Source organism: Pezoporus flaviventris, unplaced genomic scaffold, assembly GCF_033815535.1.
Source record: "Pezoporus flaviventris isolate CSIRO_AGI_PZ_B2104156 unplaced genomic scaffold, CSIRO_AGI_Pfla_v1 ptg000083l, whole genome shotgun sequence".
Lineage (NCBI taxonomy): Eukaryota > Metazoa > Chordata > Aves > Psittaciformes > Psittacidae > Pezoporus > Pezoporus flaviventris.
The window spans coordinates 9,735,093-9,756,784 of NW_026892631.1; the positions used below are offsets into that span (position 1 = coordinate 9,735,093).

General features: G+C 37.8%; 1 protein-coding gene across 8 annotated transcripts in view; it reads left to right on the forward strand.

Annotated features, from left to right (window-relative positions):
* Positions 1-21,692, forward strand: part of PLEKHH2 (pleckstrin homology, MyTH4 and FERM domain containing H2) — a 57,442-nt gene that overhangs the window by 23,407 nt on the left and 12,343 nt on the right. For 7 of the 8 annotated variants that reach the window (XM_061475533.1, XM_061475538.1, XM_061475535.1 and 4 more), the window contains 15 exons: positions 1,598-1,780; positions 3,514-4,499; positions 5,531-5,606; positions 6,089-6,183; positions 6,819-6,963; positions 9,189-9,325; positions 11,049-11,159; positions 11,423-11,509; positions 12,147-12,305; positions 12,942-13,022; positions 16,140-16,319; positions 17,092-17,200; positions 17,301-17,413; positions 19,592-19,771; positions 21,311-21,408. In XM_061475533.1, coding sequence (XP_061331517.1) covers positions 1,598-1,780; positions 3,514-4,499; positions 5,531-5,606; positions 6,089-6,183; positions 6,819-6,963; positions 9,189-9,325; positions 11,049-11,159; positions 11,423-11,509; positions 12,147-12,305; positions 12,942-13,022; positions 16,140-16,319; positions 17,092-17,200; positions 17,301-17,413; positions 19,592-19,771; positions 21,311-21,408 — 2,740 coding nt within the window. The remainder of the gene's footprint in view (positions 1-1,597; positions 1,781-3,513; positions 4,500-5,530; positions 5,607-6,088; positions 6,184-6,818; positions 6,964-9,188; positions 9,326-11,048; positions 11,160-11,422; positions 11,510-12,146; positions 12,306-12,941; positions 13,023-16,139; positions 16,320-17,091; positions 17,201-17,300; positions 17,414-19,591; positions 19,772-21,310; positions 21,409-21,692) is intronic. The other variant, XM_061475534.1, reaches the window with a different exon arrangement.

Genomic DNA, 21,692 nt, shown 5'->3' on the forward strand with positions numbered 1-21,692 from the left:
AATTATGAAGTGACTGTACATGAAGGTGCTAGGCAAGCAATAATTTAATTTTCATTAAAAAGACATGCAGACAAACCAAAACTGGTTTTTGATGTGTGAACAGGTACTTTGTTACTTAAGAGATTATGCAAGTACTAAGATCTGACTGGATTTATGGCAGATCTTTGCTTTCACTTCATAGTATTGGTGGTCCTGGCACTGTTAAGGAACAGGTGAATGTCAGTCTGCCTCTGCTGTTTCTAGCAAATGGTGAGCTGGGACTCAGAATTATGATCAGATTTGTTTAATTACTACATATGACTTAATTCAGCCACGTATCACCAGGCTCCTCTCCAAGTGGATACGATTGATTTAAAAATCGTGGACTATAAACATGGGAAAGAGGACTATCCCTTCCAAAGAGCATTATTTCACCTTAATCACAGTTGAATTTTATTTGCTACTGTGTTGCCTGTTCACCAGCTTGCTTAAGTCTCTCTGAAGGTTCCCCCAGTTCCCTCCATGCCAGGTTGACTTGACAACTTACCATCACCTGCAAATCTCACTAGTTTGCTACTTAGTCCTCATTTCTCGATAATGTATCTCATGTATGTATGCATACTCCCAGACAATGTAGAAATTTGTGTATATATGTGTGTGTACACTCGTTAATATGCATAATACATGAAAATCTAAATATGTACAAAATACATACATACACAATATGAAGTTTTTAAACCAAGAAGCACCTCTCTGTTAATGAAGAAACTGGATTGCTTTGTTTCTTTGCTATTTTTTGATCAGTAACAGTTCTGTTTATTTCAGCACTTAACAGCTTTAGTCATCCTCTTTGGGGAGATCTATTCAAAGGCTTTTTGAGACACTGAGAATTCGTCAGCTGGTTTTGAACACACATTTACTGATATGCTAAAAAATATCAAAAGATTTATTACCATTTGCAGTGTCCATGCTGGTAGCAGGCTATAAATTAGGATCATGTGTTACTGTTTTAAACAGTTTACAGGTATGGATAAGGGCCTTCCTGGATCTGCCACAGAACTTTTCATAAACACTGTTTTTTATCAGTTTCTGGCAGAATAGCTGTGCCTAAGGACAGATTTCATGTTCTCAAGGCAGCTAATCATTTTATTCGTTCACCTTCTCTTGAGTCCTCCATGTATACCTTTTAAGCCTGGTAACTTGCCGCTTTACATTTGCTGTAGCACCTATTACAGATTCTCTTAATATTTTTATCTGAAGGGAAGGCCACCACATGTTTTAATACTATTGTTCTACAGTCTTTCTCATATTATCTATTTTACACCAATCCATAAGTTTAATATCAGTCACAACAGAATAAAATCAGGTATTTCCACAGGTTTTCATTCTGTATTTAGTGCATGGTTTATGTTTTACTGCTGTGAAATTGTTAAAAATTTTTTTTCCTTTTATGCTAAAAAGTCAATCTTTAAGATCTAGAAATGTAGCTCTGGGTTTCTTTTGGTATGGGGAGGTATCTTCAAAAAACCTAACCAACTTTACACTGCAGAGTAAAGAGACCAGCAGCATAGTTTGCTGTATCCCGTTAACGCAGGATTTCTGAATTTCTGTTCTTCAGAAGCTATGGGCAAGAAATCTGTTACTTCAACACAAAAACCTGGAGAGTGTCAGCGACTAAGCAGTTTGACTTTTGGATGCTTTTCAAATAGAGCAAGAAGTCCTCAGCCATCTTCTAAGTTTGACGAAATAGGCAAGTCTTCATCTAAAGAGTCAGACTACGCTGAAGGCAAAAACATGCTAGGTAGTCACCAATATTGCCATTTTATTCTGACATGGGTGGAAATCTAAAATTGACAACTGTCAGTGTATCCAAACCAGCTGTTTTTGAAGTACATAATAGTACTGTTTCCCTCTTCAATGTTAGTCTCTAATACTAGGAAGAAATCCTGCTGAGCACTAGAATCTCCATAATACCGCTAATGCATTGTTTGTCAGCGTGCAGTGTCTGTCTGATAGGGTGCATTGGTTGCAAAGGAAAGGATTTCTTGTGGCTCAGGTTTGCTCCACAGTAGTGTAAGGAGTTTAAAGCTGCTTGTCCCCCAGGGAGGGCTGTTACATCTTTATGCCAGTGTAGAGTCTCACCTAGGTCCAGTTTCTGTATCTTTTATCTCTGGTATCACTGGTGTTCTAGTGTTAGTTTCATGCCCTAACTCAACAAGATCAGCTCAGTAATCTTTCATTAGAATGATGAAGGTCATCAAAAAACAGAAGGGAGTCTCGGGCATCTTTTCATACCACTGTTTCCCATCTGAAGAAAGAGAAAGCTCTGATATCTGTTCATATAATTTCCTCAACAAGTCCTGAAGTCTGGTAGTGCCAGCAAATTGTCATGCTGTTATGCTGTTACAAGCATACACAGTCTATTGCAGTTTGCTACTTCCCTTTAGCAATAAAAAGCTCAGGAAGGAGGCTCTGGTCCTTCATTTGAGTCCCACAGTGCTATTTATGAGCTCAGCATTTTCTCCACAGTTAATCATGGTACCTAAAATTGCAAGTTGAGCTCTGAAGATAATCAGAAACTGAAATAGATCCTATTAAAATTTTGTGTATTTGTGTTACACCAAGTTCATTACAAAGGTGGGTATGTATTATTTCCATTTTTAGAGATGAGGGAATTGAAGAAAGAATCTTCTTTTCAAGGGAAGGGAAAAGAAATAAAACCTTATGCTTACTGGATGGAAACAGATCAACTTTTGTGACTTCATTATTTTAATGTGGACTAAATTAAAATCTTTAGCTTGTCCAATCCACATCAACTATACCAAGTGTCTATGTAGAAAAGCCCTAGTTCTCACATCTGTTTTAACTCAGGAGTAGCACGTGGGCCTCACTGACATGCTGCAAGCTATAGCTCTCTCTTGCAAAACCAGGTAAAAGTGAAATGCAGAAACAAAGCTATTTTTAATACTGTGTCTTTCCTAAACATTTTTCATGAGCCTTTCTTGTATATCTTGAGCATTCACCATTGGGAAGACAATAATAGCTTGCAGAAGACACTTCTGTGTATAAATACTATAGAAGTGGTCAGAATACTTAATTTGCTAATGTAAATCTTTTCTGAGAAGCTTTCATTAAACTTTAATTTTCCTTAGATTGAAAATAAAGTAGCTAAGTCTTTAAGGGGTTGGGGGGGGGGGTATGTTTGTTTGTTTTCAACAAACTTTATGGCTCCAGTCTGCTTACCTTTACGCTTACTGCTATTTTTAGTTTGACTAAAACTTTGAGTAACGTTTGTTACAGTTTTTTGGCAAACATCATTGCAACTTTAGTTGCATTCAAAAACTTAAAATATTTTCTTAAGGTTTGTTATTTATACGATTATGAAACTTAAATGTGCATATTTATTCTATTATGAAACTGAAATGTGCACTTGGAATTATTACCTACTTAATATTTGCAGACATGATGATAAAATCCTTGAGCAGTCAAGTTTGCTAAAGTAATTTTCTCATATTCATTATATTTCTCCTCTAGAAAAGGATATCCTGGAAACTACCTTTGTTGGTCCTGCACACGAAACAAATAAAGGTCAGAAGTCATTGCAACAAAGTTCCTCTGGATCAGAACAGAACAAAAATGTGAGAATGAGCTGTTCATCCAAGGATCTAGACAGTGACATGTCAAAGAACTCCTGTACTACTGGGAGTGACTGGAGCTCAGATGAGGATGGAGGGGACAAAGGACTGAAATCCAGGTGTGCATCGACTCTTTCGAGCCACACGTCTGAAGAGAATGCAAGGTATGGTAGAGTGGGAAGTGAGATGTATATGACAGCATCTGATGACAGTAGTTCTCTATTTGAAGAAGAGAGTTTTGGTGTTCAGAAGACTCAGCACAAGAAGCTATACTCCTGGCAGCAAGGGTCCCAAAGAAAAGGCCAGAACAATCCAGGTGGAAAGTGCAACTCTGACTTCACAAGTAAAAAGAAAGACCAAGATAGTTCTTCAGATGAGCTGAATAAGAAATTTCAGTCTCAGAGGCTAGATTATTCATCCTCATCCAGTGAGGCAAATACCCCAAGTCCAATTTTAACCCCTGCTCTGACACCCAAACACCCAATTCTGGCAACTTCTGCAGGTTCTCAATGCACAACACAGTCAGATTCTCCCTCAAATTTGCCACCTCCAATGTTACGGACTCCAACTATGTTCAGTATAAATTCAGCATTAGCAAAGAAACATCTTAGCCAGCCCCAGCTGAGTTCTGACAGAATGTTCGGTAGAAATAGAAATGCCATAAGTTTGATACGTCCATGGAGACCTCAGGAAACAGACATTGATCTGGTGGATGGAGAAGATAGCGATATTTTAGAGAAAATGGAGATTGGCTGTGATGAAGGAGTGTTTACCTATGACTGCAGTGAAGCACAAAATGCTGACACACAGGAACCTTGTGATACAACAAAAAAGGGTGCTGGCAACAAACCTCCAACCCCTCCATTGCATCGATTTCCTTCCTGGGTAAGTGTAATTACAGATATTTTTACTACTGGTAAAACTAACTCATTTTTGTGCTTCTTCTATGATTTTTCTTGCCTCTAGCTGTCTCATTTTCTGTTTGATGACAAGACAGGGTCATCAAACACATGAAGGGTTACTTTGATTGGATCTAAGACAACAAACTGAGAAGCAAGTTTGAATTGAAGCACAGTGTTTCTGCTGTTGAAAACATTTTTCTAGATAAATCACTATTTTTCTAGATAAGACCAATTTTTTTCATGCCACATCTAAGTTACTTACGTCTTCTTGAGTGTATCAAAGGAGGTAATACTTGTGACTGCATTCATTTATTTATCTTAACACCAAGGGAGCCTAAGAGTGCTGGTGTCAGTGCCTTTGCTGTAACTATTGTACCACTCACAATCCAATGAAGTTGGATAAAAGTTACAGAAGTTATTGATCACATTTACAAGTAAAATTTTAAAGCCATCTTTTGGGGAATTAAAATAGATATTAATGTTTTACACAAAATCCAAAAATTAACTATGTCAAGACTCACCAATTCTGCAGTTTCACAGTCAGAGGTTTATTCATGATTCAGAGATGAATAATGCATTACTGTAATGCCTTCTTTATGTATATATTTTCATGCATATTTTTTCATTATAGATTTTTTTTATTTTGGCCTTTTAACACAAAAAGTTGAAGAGTTGCCTCATGATGGTATTTATATGTTCTTAACATACAATCTTCCATTAAAAATTAAAAAAGTAATTCTTTCTATAGCTTCTTTGGCCCCTCAAATGGTATTTTAAAAAAGAAGTTACCTACAGGCTAATCATTGAGTGAAGAAAGTTTGAAACATACTATGGATGTGATGGGTATAGCATACAATGCATTTTTTCAGCTGCTGTTGATGATGCCATTTTATCAAGCATTTTATCCCATTGTTGCACTAACACAAAGACTAAGAGGCTATGGGGAGGATAAACAGAAGAAAAGTAATTGTTGTGTTTTAATTATCTACCATCAAATCCATTCTGCTTGTATAGGAAAGCAGAATTTATGCTGTAGCCAAATCTGGTTTAAGGATGTCTGAAGCTTTCACCATGGAATCTGTTAACAAAAGTAAGTAGTTTGGTTGTTCATTGTCTCATCAACAAAAATTCTTCACTTACTGTGATTTGTAAGCAAGGACCAAATGTTTCATGTTCCTCCAAGATAACTTCAATGAAGTTTCAGTTATCTGCCATTTAAAACCTAGAAAATAATTGGCTATCTTTCCACTGCCTTCTTTTCCTTGCCTCTGAACTTTGTGGTGAATTTTTCACTCCAGTTTTCTTTGCAATTCATTTTGAAGATTCTATACCAGGTAACAAGGCAAGAGATTATACTTCCAATTTTAAAAGGGCTAGTGGTCATGACTACAATTTATTTATACTGCTTAAAACCACTGTAAATTTCAAAAAGCTACAAATCTCACATCTGAAACAGTTCAGGAATTATTTTACTTTTAAAGCAGTTATACAATGCAAAAATAATGACGTTTGAATTTTGTTAATTGAGGGGTGAATTATGAAGGTATTTAATAAAATATGTTGCTTTTTTAGGTGCTGTTTCACTAACTTCATACTCTGTATCTGGATTATATACATCTCTGATATATAAGAACATGACAACTCCTGTCTACACCACTTTGAAAGGGGTAACTATTACTGTTTAAAGGAAATTTTAAAATACCATTAGGCTTCACATCTAGGAACTCGCTGTTTCACATTTGGTGCTTCCATGCCAAATACATCATAAGATGATGTTTAGAGATCACAGAACCCCAGAAGTAATGGAAATGTCAAATAGCTGGGGAAAAAAATTACTGCTGCTTATAAAATGTTACTATCCCAGGTCAGTTCTTCTTGTGTTCTTTGCTGATTTTTTCCAAAGGCCTGTTAATTATTAAACAGAACCACATGGTGCTCAATACCATAACTGAAAGTGTGTGTATGTGTAGAAATGTCTTTGTGTCGATGCCAAAACTGTTTATAGTCAGATAGCCAGCAGTAACTAATCACAGCATTGTTTGTTTTCTGGCAGCCTTTTATGATTTGGAAAGGCCCATGCCTTCAGCTACCCCAGGTTTCTGTTTTTAAAGTGTGGGTGTAGCTGAGTATGCAGAGGGCAGAGTGAATTCAGTTTTATGTTAATACTTGTATGCCAAAACTCACAACTCAAGTAAGAACAGTTTTGAATGTTATGAAGCCAGCAGAGTTCTGCCACAGAATGAAGGAAATGACTGATACCCTTTGTGCAAGGTATCAAAGACTGTTGTGTTAATTTCTACAGAAAGCAACTCAGATAAGCAATAGCCCATTTATAGATGAGTCATCAGGATCTGAGGAAGAAGACAGCTCTCGGTCCAGCTCAAGGACTTCTGAGTCTGATTCTCGAAGCAGAAGTGGTCCGGGTAGTCCTCGGGCTATGAAACGAGGTAGGGAAAAACCATAAGAACAAGTAATTTCTGGGAAGTTTGGAAAACCAGGAAGTTTATATGATATTCTTAGAAACTGATTTCTTCATTAAACAGCATGGACATCTTAAATTTAGGCTTTTATCCCAACTATCAAAGCCTAGATCTTTTATTCAAGCAGGAGGACTGTTATACATGGCTTTCTTTTTAATGATATTATTAAAGATGTCTTTTTAAGGCATTAATCTAGTAGCTGGCTGTCGTTATGAGGGAAGAGTGACTTGTACATTTAAAGTGAGAAGCTCCATTCTATCTATACTCTGTAATGCTAAAGACTTCCTATGACCTTTAACTGTAGGTGGGTAAAAATGATGTAGAAAAAAGTATTTGCCATCAGAAAAAAAAAACCCACATATATTCAAGTTTATGAAACAAAGTAATAGTTTGATGTGATCAGAAACCAGGTGGAAAAGTTCCTTCAACAGAGTATTTGGTTCTGTCATCTCATGCAATGAAGGGCTTATTTCGTTTTTACAGTGATCGTCTCAAAGTCCTGTGCAAAGAATTAGTTGAAACACTTGAATCCAGTAATGTTCTGTCTTTTGTGGAAGGCAAATCTCTCATCTCTCAGTAACTGTGTGTTTTCCATCTGCAGATTAAAATAATATGCTTCATATCATTGAAAGTTACAATGCTTCTTCAATGGGGTGATAGTATCAGTGTTAAATCCCTGTGAGTATTTTTTCATTGGGTAAACCAAGGAAGACTAAAATCTAAGATCCAACTGAGGCTGTGCGTTAAGATGCTTCATTATACATTGCTTTAGAAATGCAAAATAACATTATTCAGTAATCTCTGTTAGACATGTTAAAATCCCAGTGAGAAGGAGCTCTGCTCTGTCACACTGGAGCAGGTGGATAGAGCTGGTCCACCGGGAGTTTTCCAGTGCCAGCCACATGTGGTTGAGTCTGTTACAAGTGATGTAGTTGTAATTTTGATATATTAGTGTGAAAAGGACCCGTGGTTCCTGCTTCCCAGCAGCTCCATCTTGCTAAGCAAAAACCAGCGCTGTGGCTGCAGACACATCTCATGTTACATGCTTGAGCAACAGGAAGGGTAAATTAGTGAATTTAACAGCTGGTTTCGCCTACAGTTTATATTCGTGTCTCTGAAATGGAACCATTCCTTTTGCTTGTGTTTCCTTCCCATAAAAGAGTCCTTGTATGGAAACCTTTCTTAACCACAAAACACATACGTACGTATCTTTGTTGAGGTCGGGTTGTTGAGATCAAAAATCTAGGCAGTCACAAGTTTCTCTAGGCACATAATTAAAACTTGCTGCATTTTTGCTATTGAAGACCCAGCATGAGACGAACCCACCCTGACAGCCCAGGTGGCTTACCAAAGCAATAAATGAGAAATACTTTTTTCTTAAATAAAATTGGCAAATGAGTTTGGAAATTAATGAAACAAAGGAAACAAGCATCTTCATTTCAATCTTGGAGAGTAACCTTTTGGAGTAGAACACTAGTCCTTACAAAATGACATGTTCACATGTTTGAAAATAATTATTGCTGTGATGAATAAGTGTGGGGTCTGGAATTTTAGCACTGATTCTCTGGAATTGAAAACAGGGTGCATTTTAATTTTTTTTTTAGGATTAAAGCTAATAAAGTAAAAAAAGAAAAAAATCCTGAATTTTGGAATTTGGCTTTTTAGAAAACCCGATTATAAAAATTCATGGTAACTGAAGAATAAAGACGCTTACCTACAGGTTCAGCATAGAGCAGATCTTGAGCATACCTTCTTAGCACATAAGTATTAGAAGTCCAGATACTAGACCAAAGGCAGAAAGGGTAAGGGGAGTGTTGCTTCATTTAATTAAAGATCCTGTCTACAGAATGAGTGTGATGCATGGCACTGACTTGTTCCTTCAGAAAGCTTTTGTAATTTAACAGAAAGTGATAATACATAGAAGACATTTAGTTGTTGTTTCATTCACAAGTGACTTTAACTCTGTTTAATTATGAAGAAATGGGGATTCAAGTATTAGCACCATGCAAAGCGTTTGATATGCTGATATTTAAAACAATTGTGCTTTAATCAGGCTTGGTTCCTGATGGACTTATGCTGATAGTTGTTTTTGCCTGCAGATCCTACTCAGATATTCTTTCTGTATGGATATTCTAATCTCATTTGTTTCTAATTAATAAATGCAAAGAAACATCGTTTTTCTTTTAACACAGGTGTGTCTCTGTCTTCTGTGACCTCAGAAAGTGACTATGCTATTCCTCCAGATGCATATTCAGTAGATACAGACTATTCAGAGCCAGAACAGAAACTTCCTAAGACTTCTTCCTCATCTAGTGATAATGGCAAAAATGTAAGTACTGAAGTTCTGTGAAGAGGTGTACCTATGGTGTGTGTGTACATTTATGTTCAAAAACTGCTACCAAATCTCTGTGTTAGCCTTTCTGACTCACAGACTGCCTTATGAGTACAAATTGCAAAATAAATCAACAATAAGTTAGCCACGATGATTGAAGGAAAACAGAGGATAATTCTGAGCTTTCTGTATAATGAATGGAAATAGGTAGGTAACTCCAGAAGACAATTCAAAGCACTTAAGGTTTTCATTTTTTGGAACCAGATATGGTATCAGATTGCATATGTAATACTATAATCAAAATTATTATCTGAATATTCAGGGAAGTAGAAGGGCATTCCAGTGAAGAAGTTGAAGGCATCAGTAGAAATCTGTGTGCAGTAATACATTTCTACAGTTTCCTCATACAGAGAAAACTTTATGCTTCAGAGAAATCCTAAGTAGAGCAACACACAAGGACAAAACATTGTGGGGTATTGGTCTCTGTAGTAGCTAGTGTCTTAACATAGAATCATAGAATAGTTAGGGTTAGAAAGGACCTTAAGATCATCTAGTTCCAACCTCCCTGCTACATGCAGGGATGCCTCACCCTAGACCAAGTCGCTCACGGCTCTGTCCAGCCTGGCCTTGAACACTGCCAGGGATGGAGCACTTACCACTTCCTTGGGCAGCCTGTTCCAGTAAGCTCACAGTAAAGAATTTCTTCCTTATATCTAACCTGAACTTCCCCTGTTTAAGTTTAAACCCATTCTGTCTTGTCCTATGGCTACAGTCCCTGATGAAGAGTACCTCTCCCGCATCCTTGTAGGCCCCCTTCAGATACTGGAAGGCTGCTATGAGGTCTCCACGCAGCCTTCTCTTCTCCAGGTTGAACAGCTCCAATTTTCTCAGCCTGTCTTCATACAGGAGGTGCTCCAGCCCCCTGATCATCCTCGTGGCCCTACTCTGGGCTTATTCCAACAGCTGCATGTCATCCTTACGTTGAGGACACCAGAACTGCACACAATACTCCAAGTGGGGTTTCATGAGGGCAGAGTAGAGGGGCAGGATCACCTCCTTCGACCTGCTGGCCATGCTGCTTTTGACGCAGCCCAGGGTGTGGTTGGCTTTCTGGCCTGTGAGCACACACTGAAGCTGCCTCATGTTAAGTTTCTCATCAACCAACACTCCCAAGTCCTTCTCCATAGGGCTGCTCTGAGTACCTGTGGATTAACAGCCTGGGGATGAAGGCAATTTATTTTATGCTTTCTTCAAAGAGCAGAACTGTGAACTCTTGTGTTCTACAGGTGTACATACTAAAAGTATGTCTGTGCAGAGCTCTGAATTACAGTGCTCTATACCTGGTCTATAGCTTAGGCCCTGAAGTTGGGGAAAATACATATTTACATTGTATTAATTTTGTCCCTTGTTTAATACAAATAAATAGTAAAATCAGAAATCATCCTATTCTTCATTCTTTTGTGTAGTTCTGGGCAAATCACTTTCCTTCTTGTACTATAACTGTAAGTAGGGATATTAGTTTTCCCACATGCATGACATTTGTCTTAATTGATGCTTGTAAAAACCTTGTCATTAGACTGAAAGTCTCATCAAATACTGTAATTATTACTTAGCATGCTTTTAAGCCATTAAAATATCTGTGTGTATGTATGTATACATATCTCTGATGGGTATAGGTATGTATCTGTACCTAACTGCTTTTTATCTCTTAAATATTCAGGAACCTTTGGAAAAATCTGGGTATCTGTTAAAAATGGGTGGTAAAGTAAAGACCTGGAAACGACGGTGGTTTGTGCTTAAAGGAGGCGAATTACTATACTACAAATCTCCAGTGAGTACATGTAACTTACCTGCTATTTAATATGAGATTGTTCTTACTGAGAATCTAGGACTGCTAGAAGGAAAAGAAATGCATTCCTGGTGTCTGAGCTTTTAGAGGGTGATTCAGGACTCAGTTCCTCAAGAGGTGTACAAGGGTACTCAATGTTTAACTAGGAAGTATTTGTCAGGATTAATGTTTAAATGAGTTCTATAATTATTTATTGTTCTCTGTTGGTAGATTTAAAATATCTTCTTTCTGTTCTTTCCATACAGAGTGATGTAATTCGAAAACCTCAAGGTCAAATTGAGCTAAATGCATGCAGCCAGATTGAAAGGGGTGATGGAAAACAAACAATTCAGGTGCCTGCTTTTCTCATCTGTGTTTCAGCAAGTATTTATTCCCTTCATCCCGCAAAACAACACCTTGTTCCAGTCCGTGTTGCACTGGATGTTCAAGTGTGGACTTGGAATTAACCAATGCCATTTGTTTGAAACCAAAGAATCATTTCAGTTACAGAAACTATAAAAAAAGGCCTACACATAGCCTTGCTTGTATGCTACAAAGGTCAGATCTTCATATATGAGATACAAATAGTAGTCTCGCGGCCAGCCATTGTGGTTGAGAGAAGTTGCTTATCTGGAAGGAGATGAATTTCAAGGCCAGGTTGGACAGAGCCTTGGGTGCCATGGTTTAGTGTGAGGTGTTCCTGCCCATGGCAGGGGGGTTGAAACTGGATGATCTTGAGGTCCTTTCCAACCCTAACTATTCTATGATGCTGTGAATTGAGTTTCCTCAGCTCTGCTGTCCTGGAACTTTTCACATGAAGGTCTCTCTGCTCTGCCTAGCCACAGAAAGTTTCATAGTGAAAAGTCCTTTGGGGCAAATAGACCCCCCGGAGTTGTGAATCTATGGTGGTAGTATATGTTACAACCTCCACACTGTGGGGTCAGATTATAATGTTCTTAAAGCTGAAGAGACTCTCCTGTTCTTACACAGCTGACCACAGAAAAACGAACATACTACCTGACTGCAGATTCTCCCAACATCTTAGAAGAATGGATCAAAGTACTACAGAATGTACTTAAAATACAGGCTGCCAGCCCACTTTTCATACAGTCTGAAGTCAAGCCAACCATGAAAGGATTACTGACAAAGGTAGGAACACTTTTCTTATCCCAGTCTGCTTTATTCCATATTTCTTAGCAATAATATCTAGATGAAAATGCCCCTACAGTAAAGTAAATACTAACAAAACAGGCGTGTATGTGCTTTCGCAGTACTTCACAATGTGAAGAAGCTCACCTACTGATGTTTGCTTGATTTATTTTCTCTTTCTGTCTTTTTAATTTATTAGTTCCTGTGCTGAGTTCTCCATTTGTACTTCTGTGGTATCCTAGTTCAGCATATGTTTCAGTAGCTAATTGACCTAACTTAACTTCAGTGGAGTGCTCTCTTTTTCTGTATTACTTACTGGGACAAATTATTTCAAGATAATAAGAATACAAAGGATTTTTTCTCTTTTAATTCTTCCATTTCCTCAGCTTTCACTGGTTTAGGCCTGATCCAAAGCCAAATGAAAAACTCACACTGGCCTGACTAGGCTTTAGATAAGCATCTGATGCTTTCAGTCTTGTGCCCTTAATAGAGTTACACAGTTTTAATCATTTTTCTAGTAATGTGGAAAAGAATTTGAACCAAGGCATTTATTCCCAGCATCATCAAAGTTCAGAGGTGGTGCAGTGTAGTCTGTGTTTCTCTGCTGTGCTTGTTCCTAATCTTCTGTAATTTCAGGTGAAACATGGATATTCCAAAAGAGTTTGGTGTACTCTAGTTGGAAAAATTCTGTATTATTTCCGTAATCAAGAAGACAAGGTAAGTCCTGTACTTGTTTCCTCAGTGAATGGAAGGTAACATACTGAAGTAGACTTTAAACAGTAAGTTACAGCTTTATTAGGGTACAACTAGCTTGGGTAGTATATGCCTATTTTATCTTGATTACTAAATATCTAGACTTCACAGATTGTCAGCTTGAGAAGTTTCCATCTAATAGACAGTACTCCAGGGCACACCCATTGGTCTCCTTCTTCTACAGGACATGATATTCATCATCTTCTTATCCCTACCTGAAGGGAGACACTGATTTGCTGACAGTTCAGGTGTCCCCTTCTGAACAGGTGTGAGACTCATCAGAAAAGACCTGGCTGTCATTTACATCTGGAAGCTGACCCTTTCTAATGTATGTTTGCAGTGGGCAGTGACTGCAGGTTTCAAGGAATTAAATGTTTTTATCCCTCAATTGACTTCCAAATCCTGCCTGTTCTTCGGTATATCACTTCACAGTGCTGCAAGAAAGGCAAGGGCAAAAAAAAAGAAAGCCTAGCAGGATGCAGTTTGCTGTTTTGCAGATGTGTGTCTGGAGGAGGGGATCTTTTCTCATTCCCCATAAGGATTACCGAAAAGGAGCTCACTGTCTACAGCTAATGAAGTAAACAGCAATGGAGGTGGAGGATGCTAAGGAAAGGGACAAGAAAATTATTTCTAAAACCTAGAGAAAATACTGTTTGAGGAAGAAAAGGAAGAAATGGGATCCAGTTAGTTTTAAGCTAACCTCCCAGCATTCCATATCCTGTAGGACACAAGGAGCTTAAGAAAGAGCAAAACCTGACACTTCCACATTGGGCCTGGCCTTTAGTTCTGTACCCACCCTCTTGAATATTGTTGGTTCTTATATTTTTCAGCCATGTTTACCTACCAAAACAGGACAAAGGACACTTCCTAGTCAGACTTTTCACCTGCCCTTTTGCTCCCAAGACGTTGTATACTGTCATCAAGAAACATCTTTTTAATGGAGACAGGTCAGGAACAAGATTTTGGAAACACAAATTCTTGTTAATACCACTGAGGTTATTAATATTTGATTCATACCCTTATTACCTATACCAAAAAGACTGATGAAACTTGACCAGATGATAACAGTACCCTGAGCCACTATAACCAACAGTTCAAAAAAATCCAGAAAATCTCATTTGTTACTTCTAATGTAACCAAATGATCACACTGAGCCCACAAATTCATGGTCTTTGTATAAAGCTAGCTATGTCCTCTGTTACAATTCCCTTTCATAGCCATTTTTAAACATTCAACTAAAACTTATTTCTAGAACTGTATGAATAAGATAGCAGTAACCATCCATCAAAACATTTTATTTAAATTACACACAAGGCTGTGGAATCAAATTACTACAGCATTAATCTCTAGCTCATTTTACAGAGACATTAAAATTAACGTGTATTTTCTCCTGTGAAGAAATCTCTGTTTAAAATATCTGAATTTACACATTTTTACAATTGAAGATTTTGGTGTTTTAGCATGCCCTTTAGAAGCATCCTAAGGATTTTGCTGGATTCTTGTAAACATTTCCCTCACATTTGGAACAACTTTTACTGCCCTTTTAAAGCAAAACTGAAACTAATTTGCTAGCTTGTAATAGAATAAGAATTCAGCTTTTGTAAGCAGAATATGTATGAAGTTTTCCAAAGCTAGTTCATTTCTGATGTTCAACTATTTGCTAGTTAAAACCATGTTTGCGGTAGCTGACTGTATCTGTGCAGAAACAAAATACACAATTTGCAGCACTGGATTCCATAAAAGTGGCCTCTTTCCAAAACAGAATGCAAATTTCAAGAGTTGACTGTTTTAGTTAAACTTAGTAAGTAAATAAGTCTTGACTATTTGTATGTGAAACAGCATCTCTTGATTTGCAAAATCTCATTTTGTTCAAAAAGTTGAATGCTTCAGGAGCACCACAGAAAATACAAAACGCTGCATGCATTTTTAATCCTTATTAGGATCCCCACTATTCCAGTGAGAGCACTGTAGTAAAGAGCCACAACTATGTGATGTTTTCTTCACAGTTACTGTATTAGCAGCTCACTTCATCAAATCGCTATTCAAGAAGTCCACCCTAGATTAAGTCAAATTTACCAGCTACTCTCCAATAGGGTATTTTAAAATTTTAAACAGTGTTACTGAGAGGCCTCATCTACTTTTTCTTTGGTTGATATTTCAAGGTAACTTACTTCAGGCTTACACTTGAATGTGGCACAAATAAGATGCTAGTTACTGTAGTGTGTAACATCTACATGGATGAGCAATGCTAGACATCACAAACAACACAGAAACAGCAGCCAAGGCTTCTTCAGTGCACCACTGAATAACACTTTTTTGAACTTCCTCATGTCTGACCAGGTAGAGAAAGAGCAGTGGTGCTGTGGGAAAGGAGGTAGCTTTGTACAAAATCACTAGTAACTACTGTCATCCTCTGCCAGTCCTATCACTCAGCTGTGAAGACTGTGTGCTGTATTTGTGTTCATCGTGGGTTCCTGTTGCTAATGGTTATGAAAAAAATATTTCTGTGAAAATTTCCTCTTGAATAGCTTTTCATGTAAAATATTTCCTGATAAATGATCATAACTGCATATACAAATTCAGACTCAGGTACTCTGATGTATCAGACTGCACAATTAAACCAACTGAGAAGATCTGCCACACAAAAAAATTACCTTTTAAATTTATAGCATGATCAAAATAAATACATGAACAATACACTGCTGTCCTCTGAAATAATAAGATTATACTTAAAGTTCTAGGCTGACACAGGGGATTTTTGCTTGGAACCAGGTCTGGAAACTCTGAAGAATTACTTCTGTCACCCTAACAGACATTTATTGCAGTAACTAGATAGAGAAGCAGACATGGAAAAGAATTTTGAAAGTCTCCCTTTCAGACTTTGGCATATATCATTCTCCTTCTGCTGTCTGCAACAGCAGGCTTATCTGGCATTCCTTGGCAGGACTGAAAATTCATAAATACAAATGGGCATTGATGGTAGTTCATGTTTTTCTTTCTATTTGTAGAATAAGAAATATAAAACCTCTCTGCACTGAAGTAAATATTTGTTCTCTCACCAATTCTGCTATCTACTTTTAGTTTCCTCTTGGTCAAATCAAGCTTTTTGAGGCAAAGGTTGAAGAAGTTGATAGATCCTGCGATTCTGATGAAGATTATGAGACTAGTGGTCGCAGTTTATTATCTACACATTACACCGTTGTTATCCACCCCAAAGATCAAGGACCCACTTATCTTCTTATAGGATCCAAACATGAGAAGGTAATAAAAGGACTTTTTAGTTGAGTTTCAGTAACACGTCTACGAGTATGGTGCTGTGATATGAATATTTCTTAAAGAGGAGGAAGAGGGGGACCTACAAGTCATCTGGTTCATAGTTTCATACAATAAGCAAGGAGACGGTCCCGGTTCATTAACATCAAACAGAGTTTGTCTGTGAACCAATGCCATTATAGGTTATCCTTTTTAAAATAGATGAAAATAAGCTGGTTTGGCTACAGTATCTCAAATATACTGCAACTGGAGAATTTTCTTCACATTACATTAGCTTGCAGACAGACCTATAGTAGACCTTCCTGATTGGTTCTGAGATGCTGGCATCTATTTTCACTGATACGGCTAACAGTAGGGAAGATTTTCCTACTGAAGTGAAGGAGTAATAAGAAGTATGGTTAAAACAATTTTTATTATTATTGTTTCATTGTTCTCAATCTTGTAGACTCAATTTTGCCTTCTGGCCTTATCCCCAGGTTAGCAGGATTGCCAGTGGTAAAAAAGGCACTTATGTTAGCTTTTTAAAGAGGAAAGGAAGAATTCCCTGATATTAGCCATGACTGCTGAGGATAAGAGCACTGTCCAACCTTCCTTGCTTAATATTTGTAACATAGAGACATGCATACAGGTGTATTCAGAGGCAAACTCCGTTGGGGTTCAACAGGGAGCACATGGTAGTGTTTCAAGTTGAGAGCAAAGTCCCAGTGAAGCAGTTCCTTCCAACACGGAATGATTGAGCTGCTGTGTTTTTCTCCTCTAGGACATGTGGCTTTATCATCTGACAGTTGCAGCTGGAAGTACCAGTGTAAATGTTGGATCTGAGTTTGAGCAACTTATTTGCAAATTACTAAATATGGAAGGTGATATCAGTAAGTTTGTTTTTGTTTCAACATACTAATCTTCTAATACTTATTTACTAAATATACTTTCCTGAATTAATTGCAAAACCGATATATTTTACTCATTTAGCTTCTCAGATTTGGAGACACCCTACCCTTTGCCACAGCAAAGAAGGAATTGCTTCCCCTCTTACAACATTGCCATCAGAAGCCTTGCAAACTGAAGCAATTAAATTATTTAAGGTAAAACCATAGCAAATGCCTTTTTCATTAACCAACTTACTATTTTAACTCTCAGCTAAAGTATAAGTATTAGTTGGCTTACTAGAGATATTCTATAGATAAGAAAAAAGAAAAGAGAAAAAGAAAAATGGAGGTAACTAATGGACAGTAGCAGAATGTCCCCATATGACCTCACCAAACGCAATCACTTCCAATGCAGAGATCACTTTTAGGTGTGAGGGAGCAGTTTAGGCTTCAACTTTTGGCCTTTCTACTCAGGTTATTGAAAGTTAGTAGAAAAATCCACAGCCATCATGAATGATAATTTTACCATGAAGTTCATAAGCCCCAGAGAACCTAACAGCATGGATGGATCTCTGTATTCAGAGAATTGTACCTCAAATACTAATTTTTCAGTTAGGTTTCAGGAAAAGCAAATGGTAAGTGAAAATTTTCTTGTAGATATATTTAAATCTGCTAGAAGAAATTTTAAAAATCTGATGAAAAGCAAAGCACAGTTTAAGTTTAAGCAGGTCATGGATTATTTCAAATTGAGATAGAAGGCAAGAGATTCTACTGCTCTTTTTAATGAAAAAAATCTTTTCTTCATATGAAGTAGCTATAGTGATAGAGAAAATACTAGAGAGCAAAATTAATGACAGTATTTCACAATAGTTTATTTAATTAACTTCTAAAGATTTTCATACACCTGTAAAAATACACGTGTAAATCTCCCAGTAGTAGTGAAATGGATTTGTGATTAAGAGACATGCAATGGTTCATAACTGCTGTGCCACAGCTGGCTTCTTGAGAATTTCTGTATCCCAGTAAGACCTCGTATCTTTCCCAGTTAAAGGCCAGATAGGTGATTGATATCTATGGGAGGGAGTATGCTGTGGTGCCATTAACCTTCTTTCTCCTCTCTCCTACCCTCACCCAGCTAAAACTACTGAATGTTAACTAATAGCCAGGCTACAAAGTCTGTTTCAGAGACAAAGTAAATTCTTGCTCTGCCTTTTTCTGTACATTGTGAAATAAATTACAAGTTGGAAGGCATGCACCTTGGATAAATGAACTTATTCCACAGAATTTATACAAGTCTAAAGACCAAACTCCCTGAAGCATCAACTATCTAGAGAATTTTGATGTAATGATTTGGATCTAGAAAGGAATTCAAGACAAGCACCATTACATTCAGTCACAGCCACTTGTAGATAAACTTCCCAGCTTGTTTCCCTGAAATGTTAGGAACACTTTAAAAAAGTACATCTATCTTATTTTCTGCAATCCCACAGCACGAAAAATTAAAAGAGAATGTAATTCCCCGATACAAATAAATTTGTATCTATTTGGAAAACTTTCTGAAACGCATTTCAGACTAATTCAAATCACAGACACTTGCCTGAAATAAATAAGAGATTACTTGTATGATCTTTACTGAAACTTTGTATAAATCAGTTTAAAAGTCAGGTAAGGAACTGATTTAGAAATGTTTTTCGGTCACGTTTCAGTTATTCTATTGCTGATAAAAATTACTGCTGTGCATCCACATGTTTTCAGATAGACTAGAAATAGATTGGGCTTCCATCCATTTCTTTAATTTTGCTTATATACCTTGACAATTCAACAACTATTATGTAGAATAAATGCAATGTGTGACATGTAAGCTTTGTTCTAATAGAGCAAAATAAATGCTTAATACCTGGCTTTCCTAAGGCAGTACTGTGCATAAGAAAGGCTGTACACTGTAAAAATACCAATGAAAGCCAAAACGTAATACAAATGGCTGAGTTACAGTTTTCTTATCTGTGCATATTCTGCTATATTGCACTTACTGCTTGCCCAAGCATTTTACACTGGCTGTAGAGAGTTGTACAGTTAGTGTTTTAAAGGCCTGGGGAGAGGTAAACTGTGTTTAGCATGTCCTTAAACTTGCCTACTACCACAGCTGTTGCAACTCCTGCTGGAGCTCATGTCATGAGATACAGAGTGAAAAGATTTTTAAGAGGTGTTATGTCTCTCTGTATAGCTTTTCACTATTCTGGCCTCTTGTCACCCCTTTTTTTGCAGGGCCAGGAGGGTTCCTTTAGTCTACTAATTGTGACTTCAATTATAGCACACTTTTATTATACAGAACGTCTAAAAGATTTATTGGACCGTTTTGCATGTGAACTCACTTGCTTATTATTTTATATCTAGACCTGCCAGTTGTTTATAAATGCTGCAGTTGACTCTCCTGCCATTGATTACCATGTATCTTTGGCCCAAAGTGCTTTGCAGATATGTCTTACACATCCTGAACTTCAAAATGAGATCTGTTGTCAGCTTATTAAACAGACCAGACGTCGACATCCACAAAACCAGGCAGGACCAATACAGGTAACCCAACATGCATTTTAATGGTGTCTATTTCAGCAGCAGAGAAGGAACTGAAAAGACTGTTCAGAATGGCAAAGAGGCTCCGCTCTTTTGTAGTATCTGCTTAATTAAAATCATAAAAACCTGAACTAACATCTTATTACTGCTGTGTCTTCCTGAAACAAAGCTGATGCTATCCTCCATCAAAGTGATACAGTATACCTATGCTGATTTTAAAGGCTGGACATACAATAGACTATCTTCAAGTTAGGTGTTGAGTAAGACATCACGTATGGAACCTAATCCTCTTTCACTGCATCTTTCCTAGGAGAGGTGCTGCATCAGGTAGCTTGGTGGGCTAAACCAAATGGCAAATGTCTCTATAGCATGAGCATGAAGAAAAGCTGTAGTGCCATGTTTTGGAATCTCAGATATGCTAAGGGTTTCTGATTGATGTCACCTCTTCTATGTCATGCTGCTCTGCATGCACTGTGCATGTTAGATTGTAAATGCATATTCTTATGTGTGGACTGGTGGGGAATGTGAAGCTGGAAGACAGTGTTGGCTGCAGTGACCATGAGATGGTGGAGTTCAAGATCCTTAGTGTAGCGAGAAGGGCGTGCAGCAAGCTCACTGCCCTGAACTTCAGGAGAGCAGACTTTGGCCTCTTGAGGGATCTGCTTGGTAGAGTACCATGGGATAAAGTTCTGGAGGGAAGAAGCGTGGGCTGAGAAATCTGGTTAATATTCAAGGATCACCTCCAAGCTCAAGAGTGACACATCCCAACAAAGAGGAAATCAAGCAAAAACACCAGGAGACCTGGATGGATGAACAAGGAGCTCCTGGGCAAATTCAGATACAAAAAGGAAGCCTACAGAGGGTGGAAGCAAGGACCAGGTAGTCTGGGAGGAATACAGAGAAATTATATCAGCAGCCAGGGATCAGGTTAGAAAAGCTGAAGCCCTGTTAGAATTAAATTTGGCCAGGGATGACAAGGGCGACAAGAAAAGCTTCTGTAAGTATGTCAGTGATAAAAGGAAGACAAGTTAAAATGTGGGCCCTCTCCACAAGGAAATGGGAGACCTGATTACCAGCAACATGCAGAAGACTCAACAGCCTTTTTGCCCTGGTCTTCACCAGCGAGTGCTCCAGCCACACTGCCCAAGTCACAGAAGGCAAAAGCAGGGACTGGGAGAATGAAGAACTGCCTGCTGTAGAAGATCAGGTTCTCCTCATTTCTTACTGCTTAGCTTTGCAGCCTTAATATTTTTTTGTTTTCTGTATATTAACTGCTTTTTATACAAACTGATCTGCTTCCCATTTCCAGCCCCAAAAGAAACTTGCTGTACACAGGTAAATAGAAAGAGAGCATTTGGGCCTTCCAATGAGGTGATATGCTTATTTTTTCAGCTTTTTCTCTTATGTTTTGTGGTTTTATTCATATTTACCTCTGTCTGTTACTCAGCTTGGCACAGTAAGCTGCACTGCTGGCCAGCAGCCACAGCGGGAAGTTTTACTTTGTATGATGTTTAAAACAGTGAATGTCTTCCTTTTGTCCAGGGATTGCAGCTCTTGGCTCTCTGCGTTGGACTTTTTCTGCCCCAGCACCCATTCCTGTGGCTTCTTAAACTTCATTTAAAGAAGAATGCAGATTCCAGGTGTGCCTAAATATTGCTACCCAGCTAGTCAACTAGTTTTTCTTAAGTATCTTATTTTCCAGCTTTCATTTAATATTTCAGATCTTTTGACATATATTTTAGTATAAATTTGAGTAAATTGTGCTCCAGTGCTACTAAAATGCAGTACGTTACACTTTTATGCACCACTTGGGAAAGTTAACTTGTTTTGAAAAACACTCTGACTGAATGTTGCAAAACTATAAAAACCAAAATATGGCAGCTACACCAAACACTCTGAGCCATGTTTGTCTTTGGCACAGTTT